Below are 25,404 nucleotides of genomic sequence, written 5' to 3'. Positions count from 1 at the left end.
CCGCAAAATACATTTTTCGCCAAAACTACAAAACAAGTTTTCCCGCCAAAACTACAAAACTCGTTTTCCCGCAAAAACGCAATTTTCCGCCAAAACTGAAAAACCAATTTTCCTGCAATAACACATTTTTCCGCCAAAACCGCAAAAACGCATTTTCCCGCAAAAACCGCAAAAACCCATTTTCCCGCCAAAACCGAAAAAACGTGTTTTCCCGCCAAAACCGCAAAAACGTATTTTCCCGCCGAAACCGCAAAAACGCATTTTTCCGCCAAAACCGCAAAAACCCATTTTCCCGCCAAAATCGCATTAAACACATTTTTCCGCCAAAACCGCAAAAACGCATTTTCTCGCCAAAACCGCAAAAAAACCATTTTCCCGCCAAAACCGCAAAATCACATTTTCCCGCCAAAACCGCAAAAACACATTTTCCCGCCAAAACCGCAAAAACGCATTTTCCCGCCAAAACCGCAAAAACGCATTTTCCCGCCAAAACCGCAAAAACCCATTTTCCCGCCAAAATCGCAAAAACGCATTTTTTCACCAAAACCGCAAAAACGCATTTTCCCGCCAAAACCGCAAAAACGCATTTTCCCGCCAAAACCGCAAAAACCCATTTTCCCGCCAAAATCGCAAAAACGCATTTTTTCACCAAAACCGCAAAAACGCATTTTCCCGCCAAAACCGCAAAAACCCATTTCCCCGCTAAAACCGCAAAATCGCATTTTTCCGCCAAAACCGCAAAAATGCATTTTCCCACCAAAACCGCAAAAAACGCATTTTCCCGCCAAAACCACAAAAACCTATTTTCCCGTCAAAATTGGGAAAATTCACTTTCCCGCAAAAATACTATTTTCAGCGTAAACCACAAAAATAATTTATTATAAAGATATTGGGTCGATGAGTCAACCATTAACCCATCTAACCTATTTAATTTAATGGGTCATGGGTCAGCCTAACCTATTTAATAAATGGGTTGAGTTGACCCATGACCCATTAACAGTAAACCCATTTGGGTTTTGGGTTGGGTTGACCCATTTGACCCATTTTGACACTCTTAATCATACGTATGCGTAAAATCAATAATTGTTACTCAAATATGGATTCACTATGCAAAATGTTATCCAAAATCAAAACATCCCCTGCGAATGGCATTTAAAAAGGAGAATGTTTTTTTTTTTACAGAATAGAAAATAAAACGTTTACCCATCAGAAGATTTAAATTATGTCACATCTTAACTATATCACTGTTACCATACCAAATTCAATCAAGAAAGACACAACAAAATGAGAACTGGCCTACACCTGTATATCTTATAACATAAAGTAGAAGGTTAGGAGCCTACACCTGTCCCATAACTTAAAACACACCGTTTTATTAACTTGGCAATGAATTGATGCGGGCTTATCTGTGTGTTTTAGGCCTTATGTGTGGATAAAAAGACTAGCCGGCCAGGCCAGTCCAATAGGATTCGACGCAATCCTCTCTTAAAGTCGTCAACCCTATCTCTTCTCTTCCTCCTCCATGGCTGCTTCAGCTTCGTCCCTCGCTCTCTCCACCTTCAACCCTAAATCCCTTTCTTTCTCCATCTCCAAACCTGCCTCCACTTCTCTCCTACCTCTTCCCTCTCCTTCGACCTCTACTCCCAATCCATTTCCCTCTCCTTCTTCGCTTCCTACGCCGCGTCTCGCTTCGTCCGCAACGTCGCGGTTACAGACGACTTCAACGTAGAAGAAGAAGGGAACATTTTCTCCGATGAGGCTCCGCCGCCTCCGCAGCAGGAGTAATCCTTCGCTGCTGACCTTAAACTCTTCGTCGGCAACCTTCCCTTTAACGTCGATAGTGCTCAGCTCTTCGAAAGCGCCGATGGTTGAGGTATGAAAGAATCATTCTTTATGCTTTTTGAAGTGGTTTGTGTTATTGTCATAATGGGGATTCCGACAAGAGACAAATATTGATTCTTCTTATTTTTGTTAAGTTGAGATTACTTCATTTGTCTCTGTAGTTAATGTTATGTTACAATGAGATTCCGATAGGATACAAAGATATGTTCTTTTTTGTTGTTGTTGAGTTGACATTAGTTCATTTGTCTTTGTTAGATGATCTATGAGAAAGTGACATGACGAAGCAGGGGTTTCTCGTGACTTCCTCTGCCGTGTCTGAAGTTAAGGCAGCTGCTCAGCAATTCAATGGCTATGTAAGAAGATATATCTCTCTCTTAATCTGTTCTAAGCCGATAAGGGTTTTGTTAGATGAGTGAAAAACTTTAAACTTTATGGGTGGTTTTAGTAAAAGTCGAAGCCTTTCTCTTCTCTTCCTCATCTTAGTAGCTCTTAAATGGTTTAGTGATTTAAGCTGATGTCTTTGGATAATACTAATACTCAGTTACCAGGTTAGGAACGTGTTAATCTGTATTCTTTTTCTAACGTCTTATTGTATCGAAAGGTTTCGACTTTTACCAAAACCACCCATAAAGTTTAAAGCTTTTCACTCAAAAAGTTTAGATCTTATTGTATCGAGTATAATCAAACTAAACCTAACCTTTGTAGACATCATAGGGGCTGTACGAGACATCAACATTACTTTTAATGATCAGACTTGTACAACTCAACACATTATGATTAACAGGTGCGATGATTGATTTATAATAGGTATGTGTTTACATAATTTATATTTGAAGTCTAATATGAAACTACACTTAGTTGCAGATCTACAACTGTTTCTCTAAGTGTTTTTGATGCACAAGCGGACCAGCTTAAACAAAATATCTTGGCCATCGGTGTGGCAAAGATGATTGTCGCAACCATCATTAACCCCAAGTTTGTTGGAGGTAACATTCAGTGTGGCAAAGGTGATCGTCGCAACCAACATCAACCCCAAGTTTATAGGGGTAAGCATTTTTTGGTTTATTTCCACTCCAAATCATATGTTTATGTCCATTGACAAATATAAATAAATTTAATTTTTCTTTAGGTCGACTATACCTGGATGCTACTTCTGGGATCCATTTTTACTTTGACCATGAGGTGGCCGCAAGCCAGAGACTATTTCAAGAGTACTCATCTTATTACTCACATGTCTAAAAATAATCTACACATGTCTTTGTTCATATCTGATTATATACAATATGCAGGTTGTATTCAAAACCCAAGAAGGACACTACCAGTGCGAAGCAGTACCATGGTGTAAAGAAGCTCGAAAAGGTTTCACTAAGAGAGTTGAACAACTATGTTCTGGAGTCACCCCCACAAGTAAGTTTCTGATAATTTACTGCCTCAGCTTCATGCTTCTGTGGACTAAGACCAAAAGTCTTTAATAATTGCAGGCCATTGAGTTTCTATGCAAAGCCAAGATCACATCACTGGAAACTACAAACGGATGGTGTTACATCTCCGGTGCTAAATGCTCCAAGAAGCTCCAGCGAGGGAACTCTTAGTTCACATGCCCGACATGTTTTAATGTCAGTGCTGTTGGAGTTGTCAGGTTCAGGTTCGGTTCAGGTTCGGTTCACATATCTATATTAAACTTGCTTATTAAAAACAGCCTTTTGTTATTTGTGCCAACTATTTGGGGAAAAAAGAAACACAATCGCAAGGTATCGTGTTGAGCTGCTGGTGGAGGCGGGTGGTGATAAATCTCTCTTTGTAGCATTCGACTCAGCTATGACTAAGCTGACAGGAATCAGGGCTGCAGAAGTTGCGATGGAGTGATTGAAGCTTCAAGTTATGTACAAGCTCCATCCATCTGACATATCTTGATTACAACAAAAACACAAAATTGTAGATTGGATAAGTGAAAGTTTTATCTTCACTTACCATTGTTCCTTAGATTTCTTATACTAACTTTTTGTTTCTCATATGAAAGAAAGCTGAGATCTCGCATTTTACGAATTTGAAAGAACTCAAAATGCCTTGACTCTCAATCAGAAACGGAAAAGGAACAGAGACATCTAAAAATGCATTTAAGGTTCATTGTGCAGGCGAGGAATATTAACAGTGGGACTGCATTTTCATCAAACTATTGTCCACCACCTGCTGAGTTTTAACCCAATCGAGCTTTAGTGGCAGCAGTAGCCATCTACTGCAGTCTTAGGAATCCAGAGCACTTAGATGGTTCCAAAATAATTATTACCTAAACATGTTTTTTAAACAACTAAAAAAATAATTTTTTGAATATTAATATAATTTATATTTTCATATTTTAAGACTATTCTAAGAGAACGAACTTAATAATAATATTTTCATAAAGAGCGTATGTCACATTATTTTAATTTTAAAGTTCAATAGCTGACATATGTTGTTTTCAAAATTTTGTTTGCTATTTAAATTATGTTTAAAATGATTTTTAACATATTTTTCTAACAAATAAAAAATTGATATATATATATATATATATATATATATATATAAGTTGTTTAATTTAAAAAGTATGCCATTAATTAGTGTCACTACCACTTGAGGACATATTTCTACACCACATTTATATGTAAATATCCTCTTATTGTGAAATGGTCTAGCAACTCTTTTGTGGACCTTTTAGCTAGAAAATCATGTAAACAAACGTGAAATAACCAAACAAAAATATTAATTCTCACTTACTATCAAATTAAACCATTTTATATATAGAAAGAAAATCAGTCACATAGCTTAATGTAGTATTTAGTAAACATAAAATACAAAAACAATATGCAAAAAAAAATTATAAACATTTTAAAGTATCGATCTAAATTATACTCACTCCGTTCCATAGTAGATGAAGTTTTAGCTCTTTGCACACATATTAAGAAAAAATTATTGAACATACATTTTTATACTAATTTATTTAATTATATACAAAAATAGTAATAATACAATTGGCTACACAATTTTGATAAATTTAAAGTTACCTAGATATGAGAAAACATCATCTATTGTAATACAAAAACAATCACCTAAAAATCATCTACGTTGAAACAAATGGAGTATAAATGATCGTTTGAAAATATGTTAAACTAAAATAAATTTTGTCTTGGAATATACACATAATTTTTTTTTATAGATTTCAAAATAGTTAATCTTTGAAGTAAAAACATTTCAAATATTATCGTGACATCATATGATCATACAAAACAACTAAATTTATAAATATTTTAAAAAGTTATAAAAATTTATAAAAAATTGTTAGAGTACATAAAAATCCATCATCCCAATATAAATAAGGAGAGTTTAACGATATGGAAGAAAAAATAATTTATATCTATCTTCATCGTTTTTATTGTTAGATGAATATTTTTTTGTTCTATAAAATATAACCTTATTTTAAATATTAAATTATCTACAGTTAAGAATAAAACATTTGAAAATAATACTGTTCATTTACAAAGAACTAACAAATATTCAATAAAAACTGTAAAAACTAAGAAACTAAGAAACTAAAAGAAAATAAAAAACTAAACAATTTACATAATATTTTAAAAAATATAATTGGAGCTTCAAAAGACGTGGATTAATTATGCATCTAAGGTATATGCTTTACATCTATGCAACGACCTTAAACCAATAAAAATTTTGAAATTTTTTATATAATTATATATTTAAGTGTTAGTTTATAATGTAAACAATTAAATTTTCACCTTCACTGTTTTACTCAGTTCTTAAAAATCATATTCAGCTTAACCTATACCGTAACAAAATACAATCATGTTGACCTCAATCCATTCATACAAATAATAATCATAAGAACCACACACCTATTCTTAAAAACCTAAAATATAGCAAATCAATATTAATCAACCAATTTTGGATTCAAAATTATCAAAAATATACAATGAGAGCACCGCATAGGCACATACACCTCATCTACCCACATACACCTATTCTTAAAAACCTAAAATATAGCAAATCAATATTAATCAATCAATTTTGGATTCAAAATTATCAAAAATATACAATGAGAGCACCACATACACCTCATCTATCCACATACACCTATTCTTAAAAACCTAAAATATAGCAAATCAATATTAATCAACCAATTTTGGATTCAAAATTATCAAAAATATACAATGAGAGCACCACATACACCTCATCTACCCTATATATATATGTTATACTTTGCAATCTATTGATAAACAAAACATAATTAATTTTAACATACATAATCTCTTCGCACCTTACATAACATACACACAAAATATACACAATTACATACTTATATACATCACATATAAAGCACATTCCGCGGGTAGCGCGGACCTAGCCTACTATGTATATATATATCTCATATGTAAAACGATCAAAATCCATACTCTGGAAATGATAAATTTTAGCTCATTTAACTATGTTCTTTGTTCCTTATGCATTAGGTCATAATCTATATAATATTATTTGAAAAAAAACTTTCCCATTCATGTTAAAATTTAGGATTCTAATATAGTGAACCATATTATATATAATATAATTATAAGATTTTCTATTTCAATTTTATGTTTTTATTTATAATATTTTAAAAGAAAAAAAGACTAGGATAGCACCAAACCAAATTTTTGTTTCCAAAGTAGCACTTAAGGCTCAAAGTCACAAAAATAGGTTTCATTAAAGTGGTAAATATACATTTATACCCCTTTGGTTAATTAATCCAAACCTTAGGGTTTAGAGTTAGGGGATGGGGTTTTGGAATTAGGGTTTAAAATTTTATAAAAAATAAATACTAAAATAAAAAATAAAAATTTTAAAAACAGTTTCAAAAAGTATTTTTAAATTATAAAAAAAAATTTCAAAAAACAAAAATTTCGAAAAACAAAATTTCAAAAAAAAAAAATTATAAAAATTTCGAATCTGAAAACATATAATCTGAAACTATAAAAAATTTCTTTTTTCATTTTATTTATTTTTATTTTATTTATTTTTAATTATTTTTGTTTGTTTATTTAATTTTAAACCAAAGATATTAGGAATATTTTACCATTTAATGAATGTCATTTTTGTGACTTCCTCTTTCTAGTATCATTTTTGAGACATAAACTTCAAAAGGTGCGATTATTGACAATTGCCCTATTTTAAATTAAAGTTTTAATTTTATTTTTCTTTTCCACTATATTTTTTCCTAAACACAGAAATGAAAATATCAATAAATCAAAAATATAATAATAATAATAATAATAATAATCATAATAATAATAATAATAATAATAATAATAATAATAATAATAATAATAATAATAATAATAATAATAATAATAATAATAATAATAATAATAATAATAATAAAGAAATTGTTTGAAATGCCAAGTTAAATGCCACTTTTTAAAAATGCACAAAATCAAAAGTATTTTGACGTTTGGATTTAGGGTTTAATGATTATTTTTCTAGGGTTAAATATCTAGGGGTATGTTTGGTTTTATAAAATTTTATAAATAATTAAACATTTATAAATGATTTATGAGGGTCAATAACTTAAGATATTTATCAAAATATTTGTTATTTAAAGATAAATTTAAACAATGGTATCAAATTTGTGTTTATTACAAAATTAAGGTATTTATAAAACAATTTATCTTTGAAACATAAATTTAAAAAGTGATATCAAATTTGTGGTATAACTAAATTTCTCCCTTAAAAATATTTGGTAAGATTTTATTAGATTATTAATCTTTGAAAAATCTATACAAATATTTTTTGTTATTATATTTTAAAAATATTTAAATATTTAGTTGAATCAGGTGAATAATTCTTTTAGGTGACATAATAAAATGCATAATAAATATAATCGTCTAAATTTAATGAGAATTTAGTAATATCACACAATAGACTAAAGCTAGGTGTTGTGATACTATATTATTTTTTACATTATTACAGAAGTCAGTTTCTTACGTAACGTGATCACGTTATGGTCAATTAAATTGAAAACCTTAATGAACTAAAATTGTTATGTAATTGCCATTATTAAAATTTATAATTTACATTTTCGTTAATTTTTTTATTTTTTTTCTAGAAAAACAGAAAAGGAAAATATTTATAAATATTTCTAAAGCTATTTGGAATTTCTTTTTAAACCATACTTACCTTAATCTTTTTAAAAGTCAATAATATATGTATACTTTATTACTAAGAATAATTTTAACAAATAATTACTTTTGAAAAACAATGTGGTTTATATATAAATATAATCAATTATAAATAAAATAATATGTTATTTGTTTTATTTATTTTATTAACAATTATGGGTTTCTATATACCTTTCAAAAACATTTACTATTTGTTTTTCAAAATATAATTATTAATCATTTATTTTAAAGTGGGAGGATCAATAGTTTTAATTTATTTTTATTTCTTTTTTGGATATTGTTAATCTCAAAAACTTATATTAGTTATTATATAATTTATATATATACTTAAAAATATAAGGAAAAGAGCTGAACTAAATGAAAATAACAACATTTTTCATATCTAAATCTAAGTAGAACTAAAAAGACAGTTAGTTCAGTTTAGAAACATCGTTGCAATTCAATATGTTTAAAAATAGATAATCAAATTGTTTGAATTCTTATACCTAAAATTATATGTAAGATTGAAAAAACAATAAAAAATTTTAAAATATATTTTTAATTCAAGATTAACCATTTGTTATGATTTAGTTATTCATAAATCTTTGAACATGTGTATATTATTTTAGAATATCACTGAATAAATTGGCTAATACAACTCTAATTATTTTAACACTTAGTTTTTATTTTTTAATTCTTCATAAAACAACAAATCTTAAATGCTAAGGATTACTATAAAATTTATTTACAAATTAAATGGATGAATCAAACTAAATATAATTAAAAATAATCTTAATTTAAAAAATTTAATACCAAGATAAATTATAATTCAGTTGAAAAATATATACTACTCCATATACCTAAAAAGAGAAAAACTATACTGATCTGAATAGTTATACTTAAAATCTCATATTTAATTGAGATAACAACAAAATATAATTTAACAAAGTATTCTATTTATTTTTAGAGGTTATAAAAATATTTAATATTTATCAACAAGTAAAACAACACATTAACTAATAATATTTAACTTATTTTGTAAATATTAATTCCGTGCAATAGTACCAAAAAATCACTTAGTATATATCTATCTATAATAATAAAGTAGAAAAAAAGGCTCCACAATGTGCCACCTCACCTATCATATCCCTTTTTTCGACACGGGTCGTAATGTCGAGCAGTGAGACAACTTCTTATTCTTTATGAATCTGTTCGTTTAGTGCAAAGCATTGAAGGGCTTTGGTTATTTTTAGGTCCTTCCTATTTTCATAATTGTGGTCCGCTTTGGCAAAGTTAGATCAGTTTTGTCTTCCCCTTCCTCTTCAATCTCATAACCATATTGTTTGCTATGGTCTCCGATTAGATTTTCTGTAACGTTTTTTTCTTTTTCTTAAACACCTGCTTTAATTCAATCATTAAAATCCACCTCACCTCTCCTCCCACTCCGTCTTATTTATTCAGGTTCACGAACAGTTTCCGTAACATATACAAGCTCGACCTATAAATAAGTTTTCTGGAATCGAAGAAGACCTACACCGTACATGTATCTTACAGCCTAACCATCTCACGCATCACCATTTTTGGCTTTACTCATTCCAAAAAGTGTTCCTCTAGCCGTTTTTAATTTTTGTTTGCTCTTATGATGCATCTAAATCTGAACAGAGCAGATTATTACTAAATAAAAAACAGTTTCAAGTTCAAATTTGTTTATCTTTGAGAATTGACTTTAGAGATTAACCTTACGCTCCATTATACCAAGGAGAGGATGAAAATAAATCCAAGGAAATTACTCTGATAGAAGGCCCCAAACACACAATCACATTTCACGAAAGTGAAACGCTGCACATTGACAAACCTCACGACAACGCATTAGTCATAAAACTAGTCTTTTCATATTTCGAACTATCTCGCGTGGTGATTAACACTGGAAGCTCGGTAGACGTGATATTCTATGATGCCTTTAAGCAAATGGGTTTCAACATAACCGGACTAAAAGGCTAACTGGTTCATAGGAGAACCTTTTCTCTTGGATACATTCAGTTGCCAGTCTTTGCAAAATATGTACACACATTTGTTGAGTTCATCGTAGTATATAAACTTGCTTCCTTTAACGCCATACTTGGAAGGCCATGGATCTATACAATGAAATCTATTCAGCATCCGGAACAAGGCAACTTAGATTGCCAAACTCAGCATCCGTCTCAGAAGCAGTGCGCAATGGAGACTGGTCTTTTCCTCCTGCTAGGTCCGACAATGCTGTAACTCTTCAAGTGGTTCTCTCATCTACTTCAGTTCCATCTATTGAGAGGGGGGTAGACACATACCTGTGGAGAAATCAATCTGGTGGTTTTGGTAGACAGTTCTCAACTAAGGTAACATGGGACAGGTTAAGAGAACCATCCCCCAAGGTTGATTGGCATGATGTGGTTTGGTTCCAAGAAGAAATACCGCGTTGTTCTTTCTTGACTTGGCTGGCTATGCTAGAACGACTACCAACGAGGGATCGCTTGGCAACATGGGGTCTTTCAGTTCCAGAAAATTGTGTTTTGTGTTCCAGTGGCAGGGAATCTCATCAACACCTTTTCTTTGGCTGCTCTTACGCAATAGACGTGTGGAATCGCTTCTGTGGTAGATTCATCTCCTCTCCTCCCTCTGACCTCCCTACAGTAGGGATGTTAACTTAGGGTAAAATAACCCAGCCCAGCCCAACCCACAAATAACCCAACCCAGTTTATACCCAAACTGTAAAAACCCAGAAACATCAAAGTTGAAATCCAAACCCAAAAAATAACCCAATAGGGTATAGGTTTACCCATAGGTACCCAAAGTATTATCTTATTTATTCTAAAAATATCATATAAAATATTAATATCATTAATGTCAGCTTTAATATATAAACAAGATTTCACAATTTTATAAAAAAACTTGTTTTGGCGCAAAAACTCGTTTACGATTTTGGCGGCGAAACCCGTTTTCGATTTTGACGAGAAAATCGGTTTTGCGGTTTCGGCAGGAAAATTCGATTTTCCGGTTTTGGCGGGAAAACTCATTTTGTGATTTTGGCGGGAAAACTCGATTTTGCGATTTTGGCGGAAAAACTTGCTTTGCGTTTTTGGCGGAAAAACTCGTTTTTGCGATTTCGGCGGGAGAACTCGTTTTTCGGTTTCGGCGGGAAAACTTGATTTTTTTGTTTCGGCAGGAAAACTCGTTTTGCGGTTTTGGCAGGAAATTTGGGTTTTGTGGTTTTGGCGGAAAATTTGAGTTTTGCGGTTTTGGCGGAAAACTCGGTTTTGAGGTTTTGGCGGGAAAATTTTGCGTTTGCGGTTTTGGCGGGAAAACTCGGTTTTGCGGTTTTCAGTCGGAAAACTCGGTTTTGCGGTTTTCAGTCGGAAAACTCGATTTTAAGGTTTTGGCGGAAAACTCGGTTTTGAGGTTTTGGTGGGAAAATTCGGTTTTGCGGTTCTCCGAGAACACTCGGTTTTGCGGTTTTGACGGAAAAACTTGGTTTTATGATTTTGGCGGGAAAACTCGGTTTTGCGGTTTTGACAGGAAAACTCGATTTTTCAGTTTCAGCGGAAAAACTCATATTTTGGTTTCTGTGAGATAATTTATTTTTACGGTTTTGGCGGAAAAAACGTTTTTTGCAAATTTTATATAATTTAATTAAATGGTGAAAATATAATAATATAACTGAAAACCCATAGGTACACCATTACCCTTTTATATTTACCCAATATAAATATGGGTTTCAAAATTAATACCCATGATCGACCCAATAAATCTTAGACGGGTAAAAACCCAACCCATTATTAGTGAGTTTGGGTAAACCCATGGATAATTACCCATGTTAACATCCCTACCCTACAGCGGTGGTTATGATCTCGCAGTACAATGGGCAATTCTCATCTCAGGTTAAAGCCCTTATGAAGCTCATCCTCCAGGTCATTACGTACAATCTTTGGCGAGAGCGTAATGCTCGCATCTTCCGGGGCACATCTCTTCAGCAAGGGACCTTCTTCAAGCAGGTGGACAGGGGACTTCGTGACAGGCTGATCTCCATTCATCCAAATCCGACTGATGCTCACTCTCTTCTCGAGTTGTATTTCTGGTTCATTGACCCTTATAGTTAACTTGTTTTGGTGCTCTGTCTCCTGTCTCTTTTCTTTTCCTTCGCTATGTAATAAGTTGCTCTTGCGACATTGTTAAAACGAAAAAATCGGTATAAAATTTAACATTTGTACCCAAAAAAAAAAAAAAAAAATCTATTTGATCTGTATATCATAGTGTGTGAAATTCACAATCCCTAAAGGCGTCCAAACCACCTACAAGACCCAAAAGACATCTCAGAAATGTTATATCGGATGTTACAAACTAACGGAGGGATCCCCCCTATAACAATTACAGAAAAGCAAAGAGCTCGTAGCTCAACTCTTAAAACGTAATAACGACACATGTATATGTTGTCCACCAAAGGATTAAAGATTCAGGTTAGCATTGACAATTCCAACCCAGATAAACGCGCTAAGAGTCGACTTGCAAGATCCCATCCGGAGCAAGCTAATCGCTTTCTTAAAAGAAAACATCAGCACATTCAGGTGGTAAACAAATGATATGCCTAGGATGACCCCACATAATAGCTCACAATCTAATTTTTGATCCTACGTATAGTACTGTCAATTCAGAGTAATCAGCAGATTATTAATCCGCACCGAGACAGTTTTTGTATTTTCCGTATTATGGCAGTTTAGTCCGCGGTGGACTACGCTACACAAAACTAAAATCCTAATCCAAACCATTTAAAGTTTGCGGACATGGGGATCGATCCGCGGACTATATTTTAATCATAACAAACAATTTTCATGTTTGACTTATCTTATGAACCATTAGACATAGCTAAAATTTAATGTTAATAACAATAAATAAAAAACAAATAACAATTCGAAAACATAAACATGCTTGTCAATAGGTCAATAACTACTGATAAGCATATGCAGTTACACAGACGAAAATATATGATTCCCTACATGTTTATGTGTGAATAAAGTAAACTTTAAAGAAGATACAAAAAAATAACAAACACGATTCAACATTAAAAAAGAAAGGTATTGTTGAATGTAAATTCAAATAATACAAAAGAGACGAAGTGTTGGCAAATATAAAATTGGAGCCGTAACGTGAAGTGAATCATATTAGTCAAAACCATATAATTAAAAAAAATCATTTAATTCTTAAAACCGCGGTTAAGTCCATAAACTGCATGTACCAATCCATCACGAACCGAAAATCACGGTGGTCTCAATCCACTAGACCGCTTATTTATATTTCGGACCAGAGTACAATCCGCGGACATAAGTCTGAATTGACAGCTCTACCTATGTATAAACATATCAAACAAAAATGTTGCAAACTAGGTTCGGATGCACCAAGGCAATACATGACGAAGTAGATTGGCTATTAAAGGTTGGCTCCGTTCATGAAGTTACATACCCCAAATAGCTCGCCAACCCTGTAGTCATCCAAAAAGAAGAATGGAAAATAGAGAATCTGCATCGACTTCACATACCTCAACATGGATTGCCCAAATGACATTTTCCACGTTCTCATATTGATCAGCTCGTAGAGGCTACGGCCGGTCACCAACAGTTATCTTTCATGGATTTATTCCTGGGCTATAAGAAAACAAGATGAACCCCAAGGATCAAGAGAAAATAATGTTCACACCGACCGTGGTACCTACTGTTACAAAGTGATTCACTTCGGTCTAAAGAGCCCCGGAGCAACTTACCAGAAGCTGCTGAATAAAATGTTCGCGAATCAGCTCAAAGCTATGGAAGTCTACCTAAACAACATATTGGTCATGTCTAATAATTGACTGACCACCTCAATCAGTTACAGGAATGTTTCATAATCCTCAATAAATACAAAATGAAATTAAATCCAGCGAAGTGCACCTTCAGAGTTCTCTTTGGTGAATTTCTCGGATACCTAGTAACAGAGCGAGAAATCGAACTAATATTCAGGTTTATAGTTCTTGTCGAGTTCATAGTTTATACAAGTTATTTCTCTTCAATAGTAATCAATTATTTTATCTCTCAATAAACGTTTTTCAAATAACTTACCTCCAAATTCGTGTCTATTTCGGGTGCGTACCGAATTCGAATTAAATAGTTGCATTTCAATTTATGCAGCTGGATTTCACCTGAAGCATATAATTCTCCGACTATGAGATCTCATATCAATTTGTTTCGTTACTAGATTACACACTAGTTTTAGTTCAGAAATAATGTACCATGGTTATCAAAGCGTAACTGAAAACCTCTATCAATATCCAATTTTGCTACAAGTCGTTGGACCTATAGTGCATAGGTTCATCATATATTCAGTAGACATTGCAAAAAAAATTACTTACAGATCATCAATACATGCATAGGTTCTCTTGAAAGAGTAATACATAGCATGTACTAGACCTTATGTTACCTAGATCATATGCATAATTAATCTGAATCAATATATGCCACTTCTGAACCACAGTCATGACCTCCAAACAAAATTACATAGTTAGATTAGATATACATATTACTCAATTCTTTCTTATTTTGATAATGTTTATTTTTAATTATAAAACAAATATGATAAAACATAAATCTAGTTCAGATAACTATATGATAGTCAATTCGTCAAATTTTTGAAAATATATGTATATATATTGTACCAAAAAACAAAACAAAACAAAACATAATTCCAACATAAATCAGAAAATCCAAATAGTTCAAATAACGTTGACAATAATTTGATAATAAAACCAGTGACGATAGTTCAGTGCCGTTTGAGAGAAATTAAAATTCAATGCAGCGAAATTCTAGTTTGATCTCCACTAGTCACCCGAACTGCTTTAAATGGTAAGAATATGTGGTTGCTGCGGACTTTGTGGGATTAGTTGGTGGATACCGGTCGCCGGATCCCCACGGTTATCAAAAAAAAAATTGATAGCAAAATAATAAAAATATAAAGATCAAAATAAATAATAGCTGTTATGTTTGGTTTTCATTTTTTTGCATTGGTATTTTTTATTTAATTTTTTCTTTTATGGACGATTGATTTTTTTGCAATTTATTTGTTTCTGTGACAGATTATAAAATACTTTAACAATAGTTTGCATGTTCTAATCTTGTTCTTTGTTAAAGACCAAGTTGACTCTATACGAATTTTTATTGTGTATTCAAAACCATCGAATAAGTTACTTTTTTTATTTTATCGCTGGACTGTATTATTAAGTCTTATAGTCAAAAAGTTCTAAACAATGAGAATTATCAAAACAAAAAAGTAGAAAAAGGATACACCAGTAGGAATCCAAAGTAAACTAACAACACATCTTGCATATGAATGACTAAAAATTTTCATATAAAAACTCCATATTGCTTTTGGAGAAGCTGAATCTCAAGAGAGAAAATCTTCGTATTAATCCAAAAATACTTATAAAAAACTTAAAAATATTTCACTTATCACTTATCACTTATCACGTCTCTCCATACTAAAGTCAACTTTCTTTTTCTTGTGTTTTTGATAAATTCTAGTTTTTACACTAATATATTATTTTATTACAAGTGATAACAACATATCTTATAGATGATTGGACAACCGTAATTCTATCTATTTTATCATGATGATTCACATTTCACAGTTTTTATTTGCACTATACTGAAAATCTGTTTTAAAAGTTTATACATTATTGTTTGTAAATCAGTTTCTTTTTTCTTTTTTTTTTGAACACCTAAATCAGTTTCTTTAAAACTCGAAATTCACATATTTTAGGTGTTTGTGCGGCGGCTTTTGTAGCACCGGCACCCAGATTTCTCTTCTATAACTTTTTTTTAGTATTATATTTTCATCCTTGTTGTTCTTTTCTAAGTTTTCAGAGATATTTTTATTTTCAACCGGTTTTTGTAATTAGAAGTATATATGTTTTGCTCCGATTTTCGTTGTAATTGTTATCACAAATTGTTAACCGGGTTCTAAAAACTATTTTTATCTGGGAAAAAATTTCGTGTACCCAATGAAAGTGATTACAGCCCGTTGTGTTGCGGAAAAGCACTTTGATTGTTAAAAAACACAGAACAAGATCATTTTGATATCTATGTATTGGCAACAGCCAACCAAATTTCGGTTTGGACTTCATTATTGATTTTTTTTTGTAGTCGTATTTATCAGATCATATTTTTTAACTGGTTAATTTTTTTTTCAATGGCTTGTTTTAGCTTTTTGATACGATGTATCATATCAACTTTTATGTTATTGTTTTTGATAGACAATATTAAATTAAAAAATAAGACCGAAAATAATGTTTTGGTGTAAAATTATTAATGGATTTTCGGTTAGACCGTTAGACTAATTAAGACTTCCACGATAAATTTCTTGCAAGATTTTTCTTATAACACTAAATAAATTATCAATCTCTTCCAATAAACAAAAACGATGGAGCCTGAAAGTCTGATGGTATTTATAAATCTATATATTCTCAAATCAAATTTTGTTAATATTTATGAACCTTTAGGTCAAACTATCCATGTGACAAGGCTCCCACTATATGAGGAGATGCCTTGTAAACTTAAAGTGTATATCTTGTTTATTTTCCTGGGGAAAAAGCTTAGTTTACATTTTATCCTTTCGGATACAGAATATCTTCAATGTCATGCGTCCCATGTATGGATTTATTTTAATATAATGATCACATCACCCACAGCATTATTATCAAAACATTTGATAGCTGTTGCAAAAGTCAATGCTAATGTTGTATGGATTGAAGCAACCGTACAATATATTTCTAGATAAAGTCATATAGGGAGATCACTTTCAGTTCTTAAAAGCATCAACTTGAAAGTATTAGTAGCATATATTATTACAGTAAATATCAAAGTTGACATTTAAATATTTTCCCAGAAAAAAATATTTTCTTAAACAATTTTTTATTCATAATTCTTTTTAACTATTATTGAAATGGCCAAGTTAACCAAATAGTTTCAGTTTTTTTTTTTTGCCAAATGCAAATAGTTTCAGTTTATATTTTTTTTTTTGCTAAAATTTGGCAGTTCATTTGTTGTAAAACCATTTTCCTAATATTATTACATAATAATAACTATAACTGGTAAATTTAATAAACAATAATAACGTTAAAGATGAATTTCTAGAGATACAAAGAAAATCGAATGATCTTTTGGATAAATTTTCACAAGTTTGATCCAAATTAAGAAGTAAGCAAAGCAGATATCAAAGTGACATTTTAATTTAATTTTATTTTTGTTTCAAAAACGTATCATTCTACGTTTTCAATACAGTATATATATTGGTTCTATTTTCCTTTTTAAAATAATCAATAGTTTTTTTCAAAAAATAATCAATAGCTTTTTTCTTTAAATTATTTTCATTTAATTAATTTTATATTAAATAAAAATATATTAATATATTACAATTTTTTATTTTGCGTGAAATATGCCAAAATAACATTTTTTTACAAAATGGAAGGAATATAAAATTTAAGATAAATATACAAGTAAAATATAGTAAAGAATTTCTATATCAAAATTATGTTTAATGTCTACGAAAAATATTACATAGATAATTCTACAACCGATAATTCATTACAGAAATACACATTTGACTGCACCAATCTGAGTCATCATATAAGATTCATGATCGATGGTACACCATACACAATGCTAAAGATCTCTTGTAACATTTTTCTCCATAATCTGCGCAATTTGCATTTTCTAAAGTTTGAACCCATACCTATGGTATAAAATTATTAATGAACCCTTACTCAAACCACTGATCTAAGAGGGCTTCCACAAATATAAACATTTAAAACGTAAATAAGTATTTCAAATACTTAATTTTATGCTACTTTGATATGATATCTAAAATAAATATCTACAACTTAAATAAGTATTTTAAATGCTCAATTTCATGTAAAATTTGTTATATTACTTAAAATATCCAAATCAAACCGATATAGTTCTTCAAATCCGGATGATATATAGTTTCAAAATAATTAAAAGTATTATTACAAATTATATCTGAACCTAAATGTTATTAATCGAACACATAAATTAGGCATGGGCGTTCAGTTTTTGGTTTGCATCTGGTTCGGTTCTTTTGGTTCTTGGTTTGGTTCTTTCGGTTCTCGGTTCGGGTCTTTGAGTTTTAGAGATATAGGAACTGTTCTTTTTCTATAAAATCTGGTTCGGGTCAGGTTCGGTTCTTTTGATTTTCGGGTCAGTACGGGTAACAATTATAATAACCGACTAATATCCGATTAATTTTTAGTTTCAATTTGGTTACAGTTTGGTTCCAAGTTTATCGGTTAATTTTGGATAATTCGGGGTAAAACAGATTTTTTGGGTTTTCAGATGATAAATCGGGTAATTCAAATGAATTTTAATATTTGGATAAAACTAATTGGGTAATTCAGTTCTTTAGGATAATTTGGATAATTTTAAATACTTTAGATAAAAAAATATCCGGGCATTTCAAAAAATTTCCAGGTCCGTGTATAAGTAATATGTTTAGAATATTAGGTATTTTTAATACTAAATATAATTAATATTTTTAGGTATATATTGTATTTCGGATATTCGGTACCCATTCGTTTCTTGGTTCGGTTCCGGTTCGGTTTCAGTTTTCGGCTATAGAAATATAGAAACCGTTCATTTATTTTTAAACTTTGGTTTCAGGTTTCGTCTTTCAGTTTGGTTTTTGGTTCGGTTTTTATGCCTAGGCCTAACGTAAATATTACAATGGGATCTAGGAGGACGAATCCGAAAACCAGCAAATCCATAAAAATCCGACACAACCCCAAATGGGTATCTAAAACTCATGCCTAATAAAAACTTTGAAAAATGTATAATGATTTAGCAACTAGGCTGGTCTTAACCGAGAAAGCCTTATCAACAACTTGATTCTTATTTTTAAAGAAACACATTACCTTAACTTATATTTTGTCTTGCATGTTCAGGTACTGGTTCCGGGAGATGGAGGCTACCTTAGATCTGTCGCCGTCGATTTCTTTTCGGGAGGTGGAAGCTTACTCAGATTCACCGTCGCCGGTTCTAGCTTCCGGGAAGGGGAGACTCACTTATCTCCGCCTTCGCCGGCTTTTGGTCACGGAGAGTGGAGGCTCGCAAAGCTCCGCGCTGCCGTCTTTGGGTCCCTTAATTTGTTTCGGGTTATTTTTTCCTTCTTGTTCGGTTTCTGGGTGGTGTTGGTTGTTGTGCTTGCCTTCGCGGTTGTGTTTGTGTCTAGCGGAAGAGCTTTCAGAGGAAGATGATGCTCTCCGATAAAGAAGACGAGGACAAGTGAAGAAAGAAGAGTTTGGTTTCGAGATCGCGATGGTCGCAATGGAGTTCTCGGTCCAGTGTGATCCGGTGAAGTTGCAGAGTTAGTGTGGCCGTGTCGGTGATTACAGCGCGGCATACTGCTGCTAGGGTTTTCGCCTGGTTTGCGCTGTAGACCTATTAGGGTTGTTGTGGAAATTTAGTCCGTTTATTTTGGGCTCTTTTTTTTTGTTCCTTGTATTGGTGACATTCTCGTTAAGCCTGGTTTTTTATCAAATCTTTAGTGGAAAAAAAAAAAAGAGAACAAAGACTTACAAATCTCCAAAGAAGAACGTACCAAGGAAAGGACGAAAGAAATAAAACACCTAGCATCAAAAACGCAAACTCGTATACATAATTAATCATTGCGCATAATTATTTCTCCAAGAAACTGTTAACAACTCAAAATTTTGAATGAAATAATTAACCGTTAGCGAATAAACCAAAAACTAATAGTTGACATTTAGTACTACCATTATTTGTCCATTTTTCCTTATTTTATGAAGTTAATGATTAGTTAGAAAATAAATATGCGTACATATATAATACTTGAGTATTAAATATACAGACTGTAAATATTTGGGAAATAAAAAGCTCATGTTCATGTTAAGAGATCCATATAAATTTTCAAGCCAAGCACTCAAGAACACCACGTCTATTTTAAAAAGCCCTTTATCAAAAAAAAAAAAAAAAACACCACGTCTATTTCTTAAAAATCAAGTTCATAAGTATTTTACGTAACCAATATACCAAATGTTTACCCTTAACTGGAGTTCTTCTACAAATACTTTATGGATGTGTCTTTATATATAATAATGTTTTCTATACTAAATACTTAAGAAAACTAAATCCGATAACACATTAATGAGTTTTTTTGATATTGGCATGTGCGTGTAAAACATTACAAGACAAATACAAATGCATCGTATTACTCGTATTGTTGATGCACAACATATGGTTGTCTAAAGCAGAGATCAATGCCATGTATGTTGCATCACCTCTAGATAACTTTGGATCAATGCTTTATACAATCATATGATGTACGCATCAGCAAGGCGATGCATTGTATTGTCTTGTAATGTTTTATATGTTCATACAAAAAAACTTAAAGTTATTGGATTAGATTCAGTATATAGAGCATTACCAAAACACATCCAAATAGGAATCATAAAAACTATTCTAGTTATGTTCAAGTTAAACATTCTTCTCAACTCAGATTTTAGGAAATGGATTATTGATCTTGAGTTGAAAACTTATACTCCCTCTGTTTCATTACCTGTCGTTTAAAGTTTTTGCATACGAATTAAAAAAAAAAGATTAAATTTTCTGTTTTACACCTAGTTAATACATAATTTTGTTTGATTTTTTTTTTAAATAATGAGGTAAATGTAAGGATAAAAACTAGAAAAAATATTTAGTATTTATAAAACGACACTTATTATAAAACAAATTTTAAAACTAAAATGACACTTAATATGAAAACAAGAAAATATGAATTATAACGGTGAAAATGAGATTTTATTCTTCAAGTGTATTGAATATATTTAATACTCAAATATTGTATATGCATATTTATACCTCAATTGTGGTACTACCAAGTAACCGTAGCCCCATTATTTTTCTCTTAAAGAATGGATTCTATAATGACATCGGATGTTGATATTACCAAATTTATTTGTATTAATCAATAACATATATAGTCTTATAAAGAAATAACAAGAGAGTATATACCTAACTTGATGTCAAAAAATAGATAAGCAAGCATATACCTAATAAAGATGCCGAGCGTCACATTCTATAAATTCCCTAACATTTCTGCACTTAAACCATCTCTTCTATCTCTCACCCAAGCTACTCTAATTCGGCGACAAGGTGAGCATATATAATATTGTATGGAAAATCTCTTTTGCTTTACAAAAATCTGTTGTTGTAATCTAGTAATGTCTAGGTACTTATGTTTGTTGAAAAGAAGAAAAAGGTACTTAACATGTTTTCTCTTATTAAACACATGCGTTTCTTTAACGCCTTTCTTTTAGACGTGAAACCCCTAATAAAGAGTCAAACTAGTTTTTCCCCCTCCTTTCCGACAGGAGGATCTGATGTGTCCACATTACAGTAATCATATTTGCAAGAAAATATATCAACAAAAAGTATTAACGTTTAGTATGTGAAAGTAGGAGAGACGAGCAAAGCTGAGATGGCTGAACAACAACTAGGAGTGCTGAAGGCACTCGATGTTGCGAAAACGCAACTTTACCATTTCACGGCGATTGTCATCGCCGGAATGGGTTTCTTTACAGATGCTTATGATCTGTTTTGCGTCTCCTTGGTGACCAAGCTTCTTGGCCGCCTCTACTACTTCAATCCGTTGTCAGAAAAGCCTGGCTCACTTCCCCCTCATGTCGCGGCTGCAGTCAATGGTGTGGCTCTCTGTGGGACTCTTGCTGGTCAGCTATTCTTCGGATGGCTCGGTGACAAACTCGGAAGGAAAAAAGTGTATGGTATCACTTTGATAATGATGATTGTGTGCTCTGTGGCTTCCGGTCTCTCTTTTGGTAACAAAGCGAAGGGTGTCATGACCACTCTTTGCTTCTTCAGGTACGATTATCATTGTATACATACACATGATTAAATTATAATCATCTCATAGTGAATACGCATGTTTTAAAAAATACTGGTTTGGACTGGATATGTCGTTAAAATATATATATTAACATATCTAATTTATTTTTTATTAATTTAGGTTTTGGCTGGGATTCGGTATTGGAGGTGATTACCCTCTTTCTGCGACCATTATGTCTGAATACGCTAACAAGAAGACTCGTGGTGCTTTCATCGCTGCCGTGTTTGCTATGCAAGGTGTTGGTATCTTAGCCGGAGGTTTCGTGGCACTTGCTGTCTCTTCCATTTTCGACAAAAAGTTTCCAGCTCCGACCTATGCAGTCAACAGGGCTCTCTCAACGCCTCCACAAGCTGACTATATTTGGAGAATCATCGTCATGTTTGGCGCTCTACCTGCAGCTTTGACTTACTACTGGCGTATGAAGATGCCCGAAACTGCTCGTTACACCGCTTTGGTTGCAAAGAACATCAAACAGGCTACACAAGACATGTCCAAGGTCTTACAAGTGGAGCTTGAGATGGAGGAAAGAGCAGAGAATATCATTACAGACCCTAGACTTAACTATGGCTTGTTCTCCAAAGAGTTTGCCAAACGTCATGGTCTTCCCCTCCTTGGATGTACCTCCACATGGTTCTTGCTAGACATTGCATTTTACAGCCAAAACTTGTTTCAAAAAGATATCTTTTCGGCTATTGGATGGATCCCAAAGGCAGCAACCATGAACGGAATCCACGAGGTTTTCATGATTGCTAGGGCACAAACACTCATTGCACTTTGCAGTACCGTCCCCGGCTATTGGTTCACGGTTGCATTTATTGATATTATGGGAAGGTTTGCGATTCAGCTAATGGGTTTCTTCATGATGACCGTCTTTATGTTTGCGATTGCCTTCCCTTACGACCACTGGATCAAACCGGACAATCGTATCGGTTTCGTTGTTATGTACTCACTCACCTTTTTCTTTGCTAACTTTGGACCAAATGCAACCACTTTCATTGTCCCAGCTGAGATATTCCCGGCCAGGCTAAGATCGACGTGCCATGGGATATCAGCTGCGACAGGCAAGGCTGGAGCCATCGTGGGAGCTTTCGGGTTCCTATACGCAGCTCAGTCACAGGACAAGACCAAGACGGATGCAGGATATCCACCGGGCATCGGAGTCAAGAACTCTCTGATCATGCTTGGTGTCATTAACTTTGTCGGTATGCTCTTCACCTTCCTTGTCCCTGAACCCAAGGGAAAGTCCCTTGAAGAGCTCTCCGGTGAGACTGAGGTTGAGAAATGATTAAGCTGTCATATTGTCAATTATTTTTGTTGTTTCCGCTTATTTAAATCTTCTTGTGCAATTTACTGTTTTTTTTTCCGATGGGTGATGTGATGTTTGTATTTTGTAATTGTTCACCTCTGCGTTTGTTTTTTTGTGAAAGATCAATCAATACTTGGTTGGCATTGTTATGGAGTTGATTGCTTACTTTTGTAACACGATATGTTTATATTTCGTTAATACATGTCTACCTCTTGCATAACAACGATATGTTTATGACCATTTCAAACATTTTTTGTACATAGCTGAACAAAGTCTCCATATAAAATTCTCAAAAATCAGTTTACAAAGAGAAACTAATAAATAACGTAACTTAAATTAAACAATATCATACACACACAGATATTTAATTGGTTTGAGTTGGATCGACTGATTTTAAAATATTTACTATGGATATATGATGGCAACTAAGTTCAACTTTATATATTAAATTGAATACATCTCCATAAGTTCTTCCGAATATCCTATGTTTTTCGAATATGCTTTGTTTTAATAATGGTTTTGACTTTTGCTAATTGATGATTAATCTTCATGCCTATATGTATCCAGATTGTCACTCCTCAAATGTCAACTGTTAGAGTTGAACGATTCCATCCAAAAAAAAAAAGATGAAGAAATTTGTAACTACTCGACTTATGTTGACATTAGGATAGCTTATAATCCAAATTCCAAACAAAACGGTTAATAATAAGAACTTTTACCACTCCTTATTTGAATTAAATTGCATCATATATTGCATAAGAGGAAATTTTACTTTTTCATTTTCTTAAGTATTCAACTTTACCACCAATCAAACGATATTTTCATAAATATTACATTCGTTAATATGTAAAATACTAAACTAAATTTACTTTATCTTCAAATGCAATAATTTCAAAGTTGGAATCAAACATATATATATATATATATATATATATATATATATTAATTGGTCATTATTGGTTACAAATAGTGTCATTTATGTTTGTAATATCCAACGGGACAAACTACAAATTTCGTCACTTAAATTAGAGATAAGTTGCGATATTATCATTTTTATCTAGACTTCGAACTAATACAAATTCTTTTAATAGATGCTACATATACTAGGGATCAGGTGAAGTAATTTAAGTATAGATCATAATCTTTCAATACATGTGTAGAGTAACTAATAAAAATTGTCAAGTTTATCAAAATTTGAAGTTTGTGTTAATTTTAATGTTAAAGTCACACAAATATGAAATGTTTGTTCAGCTCAAAATAGATGACTTGTGAATCTGTATAAAAATTTTAACCAACCGATATTTACAAATTACATACATTTTAATTGAGAAGGCATAAAGAAAAGAGGAATGGTGCTGGGGACCTCTTTTCTGAGTTTAATACGCAGATCTAACTGTTTTCGAAAATAATAATAGAAACTAGCTTTTTTTATATGTATTTTTAAAAACCGCATTTGCATGCAATTTTATTTATAGCAGTATACATTTACCATAAATAGTAATAATGTCCTCTCATGTCCCACTACACAGAATACTATTTATAAGCTTTCATGTCCCAGATACTAATTTTCATCTTAGATTCATTTCCATCATCAATGTATTTATGTACCTGCGATTTTATCATTTTGTGTTTCTCATAAGGGGTTGGGGCCGTTCCGTAATAACTCGTTGGGAGCTAGCTACTCTGGAGACGACTTGAGAAATCCCGGCATCCGAGGAAACAAGAAGAACCTTACCTTTTTGGGATCATCGTCAATAGTAGAGAACAGTAACCAATTCTAGAGAATTTCGAAAAACGGACTAGCAGAATGTGTCGGGTTTAGAGGGCGGGCGAAGCTAGTTTGTAATAGTTTAACTTTGGAAATTTTGTTCAAAACCTGTTTGTAACCGAATCTAATTCCCGATTTCGGGTTGAATTAATATATATATTTTAAAAAAAAAAAGTAATAACGAAATCAAAGGAAATGTTTACTTCAGATATTTATTGTTTGAGATCTAAAGGTAAAAGCGATAGTTTAAACTAATGAAAAATATGAATAATAATAGTTTACAAAGAAAAATAAAATATGAAGAATATTTTTACAAGGAA

The 25,404-nt window shown here is 32.2% G+C and overlaps 2 protein-coding genes and 2 long non-coding RNA genes across 12 annotated transcripts; 2 read left to right on the top strand and 2 right to left on the bottom strand.

Moving 5' to 3' along the window:
* Nucleotides 1-1,634: 1,634 nt before the first annotated feature.
* LOC103839241 lies at nt 1,635-3,888 on the top strand. Of its 8 annotated transcripts, none has more exons than XR_004451600.1 (8): nt 1,635-1,873; nt 2,098-2,195; nt 2,548-2,626; nt 2,701-2,888; nt 2,972-3,053; nt 3,132-3,249; nt 3,324-3,487; nt 3,579-3,888. XR_004451600.1 is itself a non-coding variant. In XM_033280454.1 (8 exons), the coding sequence occupies exons 3-7, from the start codon at nt 2,616-2,618 to the stop codon at nt 3,432-3,434; spliced, it is 510 nt and encodes a 169-aa protein (XP_033136345.1). In that variant the 5' UTR covers nt 1,635-1,873; nt 2,098-2,195; nt 2,548-2,615; the 3' UTR covers nt 3,435-3,481; nt 3,579-3,888. The 8 variants fall into 8 exon arrangements, 7 of the variants coding, with proteins under 7 accessions (XP_033136345.1, XP_033136348.1, XP_033136344.1 ...); XM_033280454.1 differs by having other exon boundaries at nt 3,324-3,481; XM_033280457.1 differs by having other exon boundaries at nt 2,557-2,626; nt 2,707-2,888; nt 3,324-3,888.
* Nucleotides 3,889-4,193: 305 nt separating this feature from the next.
* On the bottom strand, nt 4,194-6,554 carry LOC117128315. Its single transcript, XR_004451601.1, has 2 exons — nt 5,979-6,554; nt 4,194-5,740 (listed from the first exon to the last, which is right to left on the bottom strand). It is a non-coding gene; the product is annotated as an uncharacterized LOC117128315 (long non-coding RNA).
* Nucleotides 6,555-6,835: 281 nt separating this feature from the next.
* Nucleotides 6,836-10,494, bottom strand: LOC117128290. The gene is made up of 2 exons (XR_004451552.1): nt 10,346-10,494; nt 6,836-10,259 (listed from the first exon to the last, which is right to left on the bottom strand). It is a non-coding gene; the product is annotated as an uncharacterized LOC117128290 (long non-coding RNA).
* Nucleotides 10,495-11,556: 1,062 nt separating this feature from the next.
* LOC103839243 (probable inorganic phosphate transporter 1-3) lies at nt 11,557-25,240 on the top strand. 2 transcript variants are annotated; one of them, XM_033280383.1, is made up of 3 exons: nt 11,557-21,335; nt 21,366-21,985; nt 22,131-25,240. In XM_033280383.1, exons 2-3 carry the CDS (start codon nt 21,585-21,587, stop codon nt 23,293-23,295), a joined length of 1,566 nt encoding a protein of 521 aa, XP_033136274.1. In that variant the 5' UTR covers nt 11,557-21,335; nt 21,366-21,584; the 3' UTR covers nt 23,296-25,240. The 2 variants fall into 2 exon arrangements, with proteins under 2 accessions (XP_033136274.1, XP_033136273.1); XM_033280382.1 differs by having other exon boundaries at nt 11,557-21,985.
* The last annotated feature ends 164 nt before the right edge of the window (nt 25,241-25,404 follow it).

This window comes from Brassica rapa, chromosome A09 (genome assembly GCF_000309985.2).
Source record: "Brassica rapa cultivar Chiifu-401-42 chromosome A09, CAAS_Brap_v3.01, whole genome shotgun sequence".
Lineage (NCBI taxonomy): Eukaryota > Viridiplantae > Streptophyta > Magnoliopsida > Brassicales > Brassicaceae > Brassica > Brassica rapa.
The sequence above is the reverse complement of the archived record's forward strand: the minus strand, read 5'-3'. Positions and strand labels throughout refer to the sequence as shown.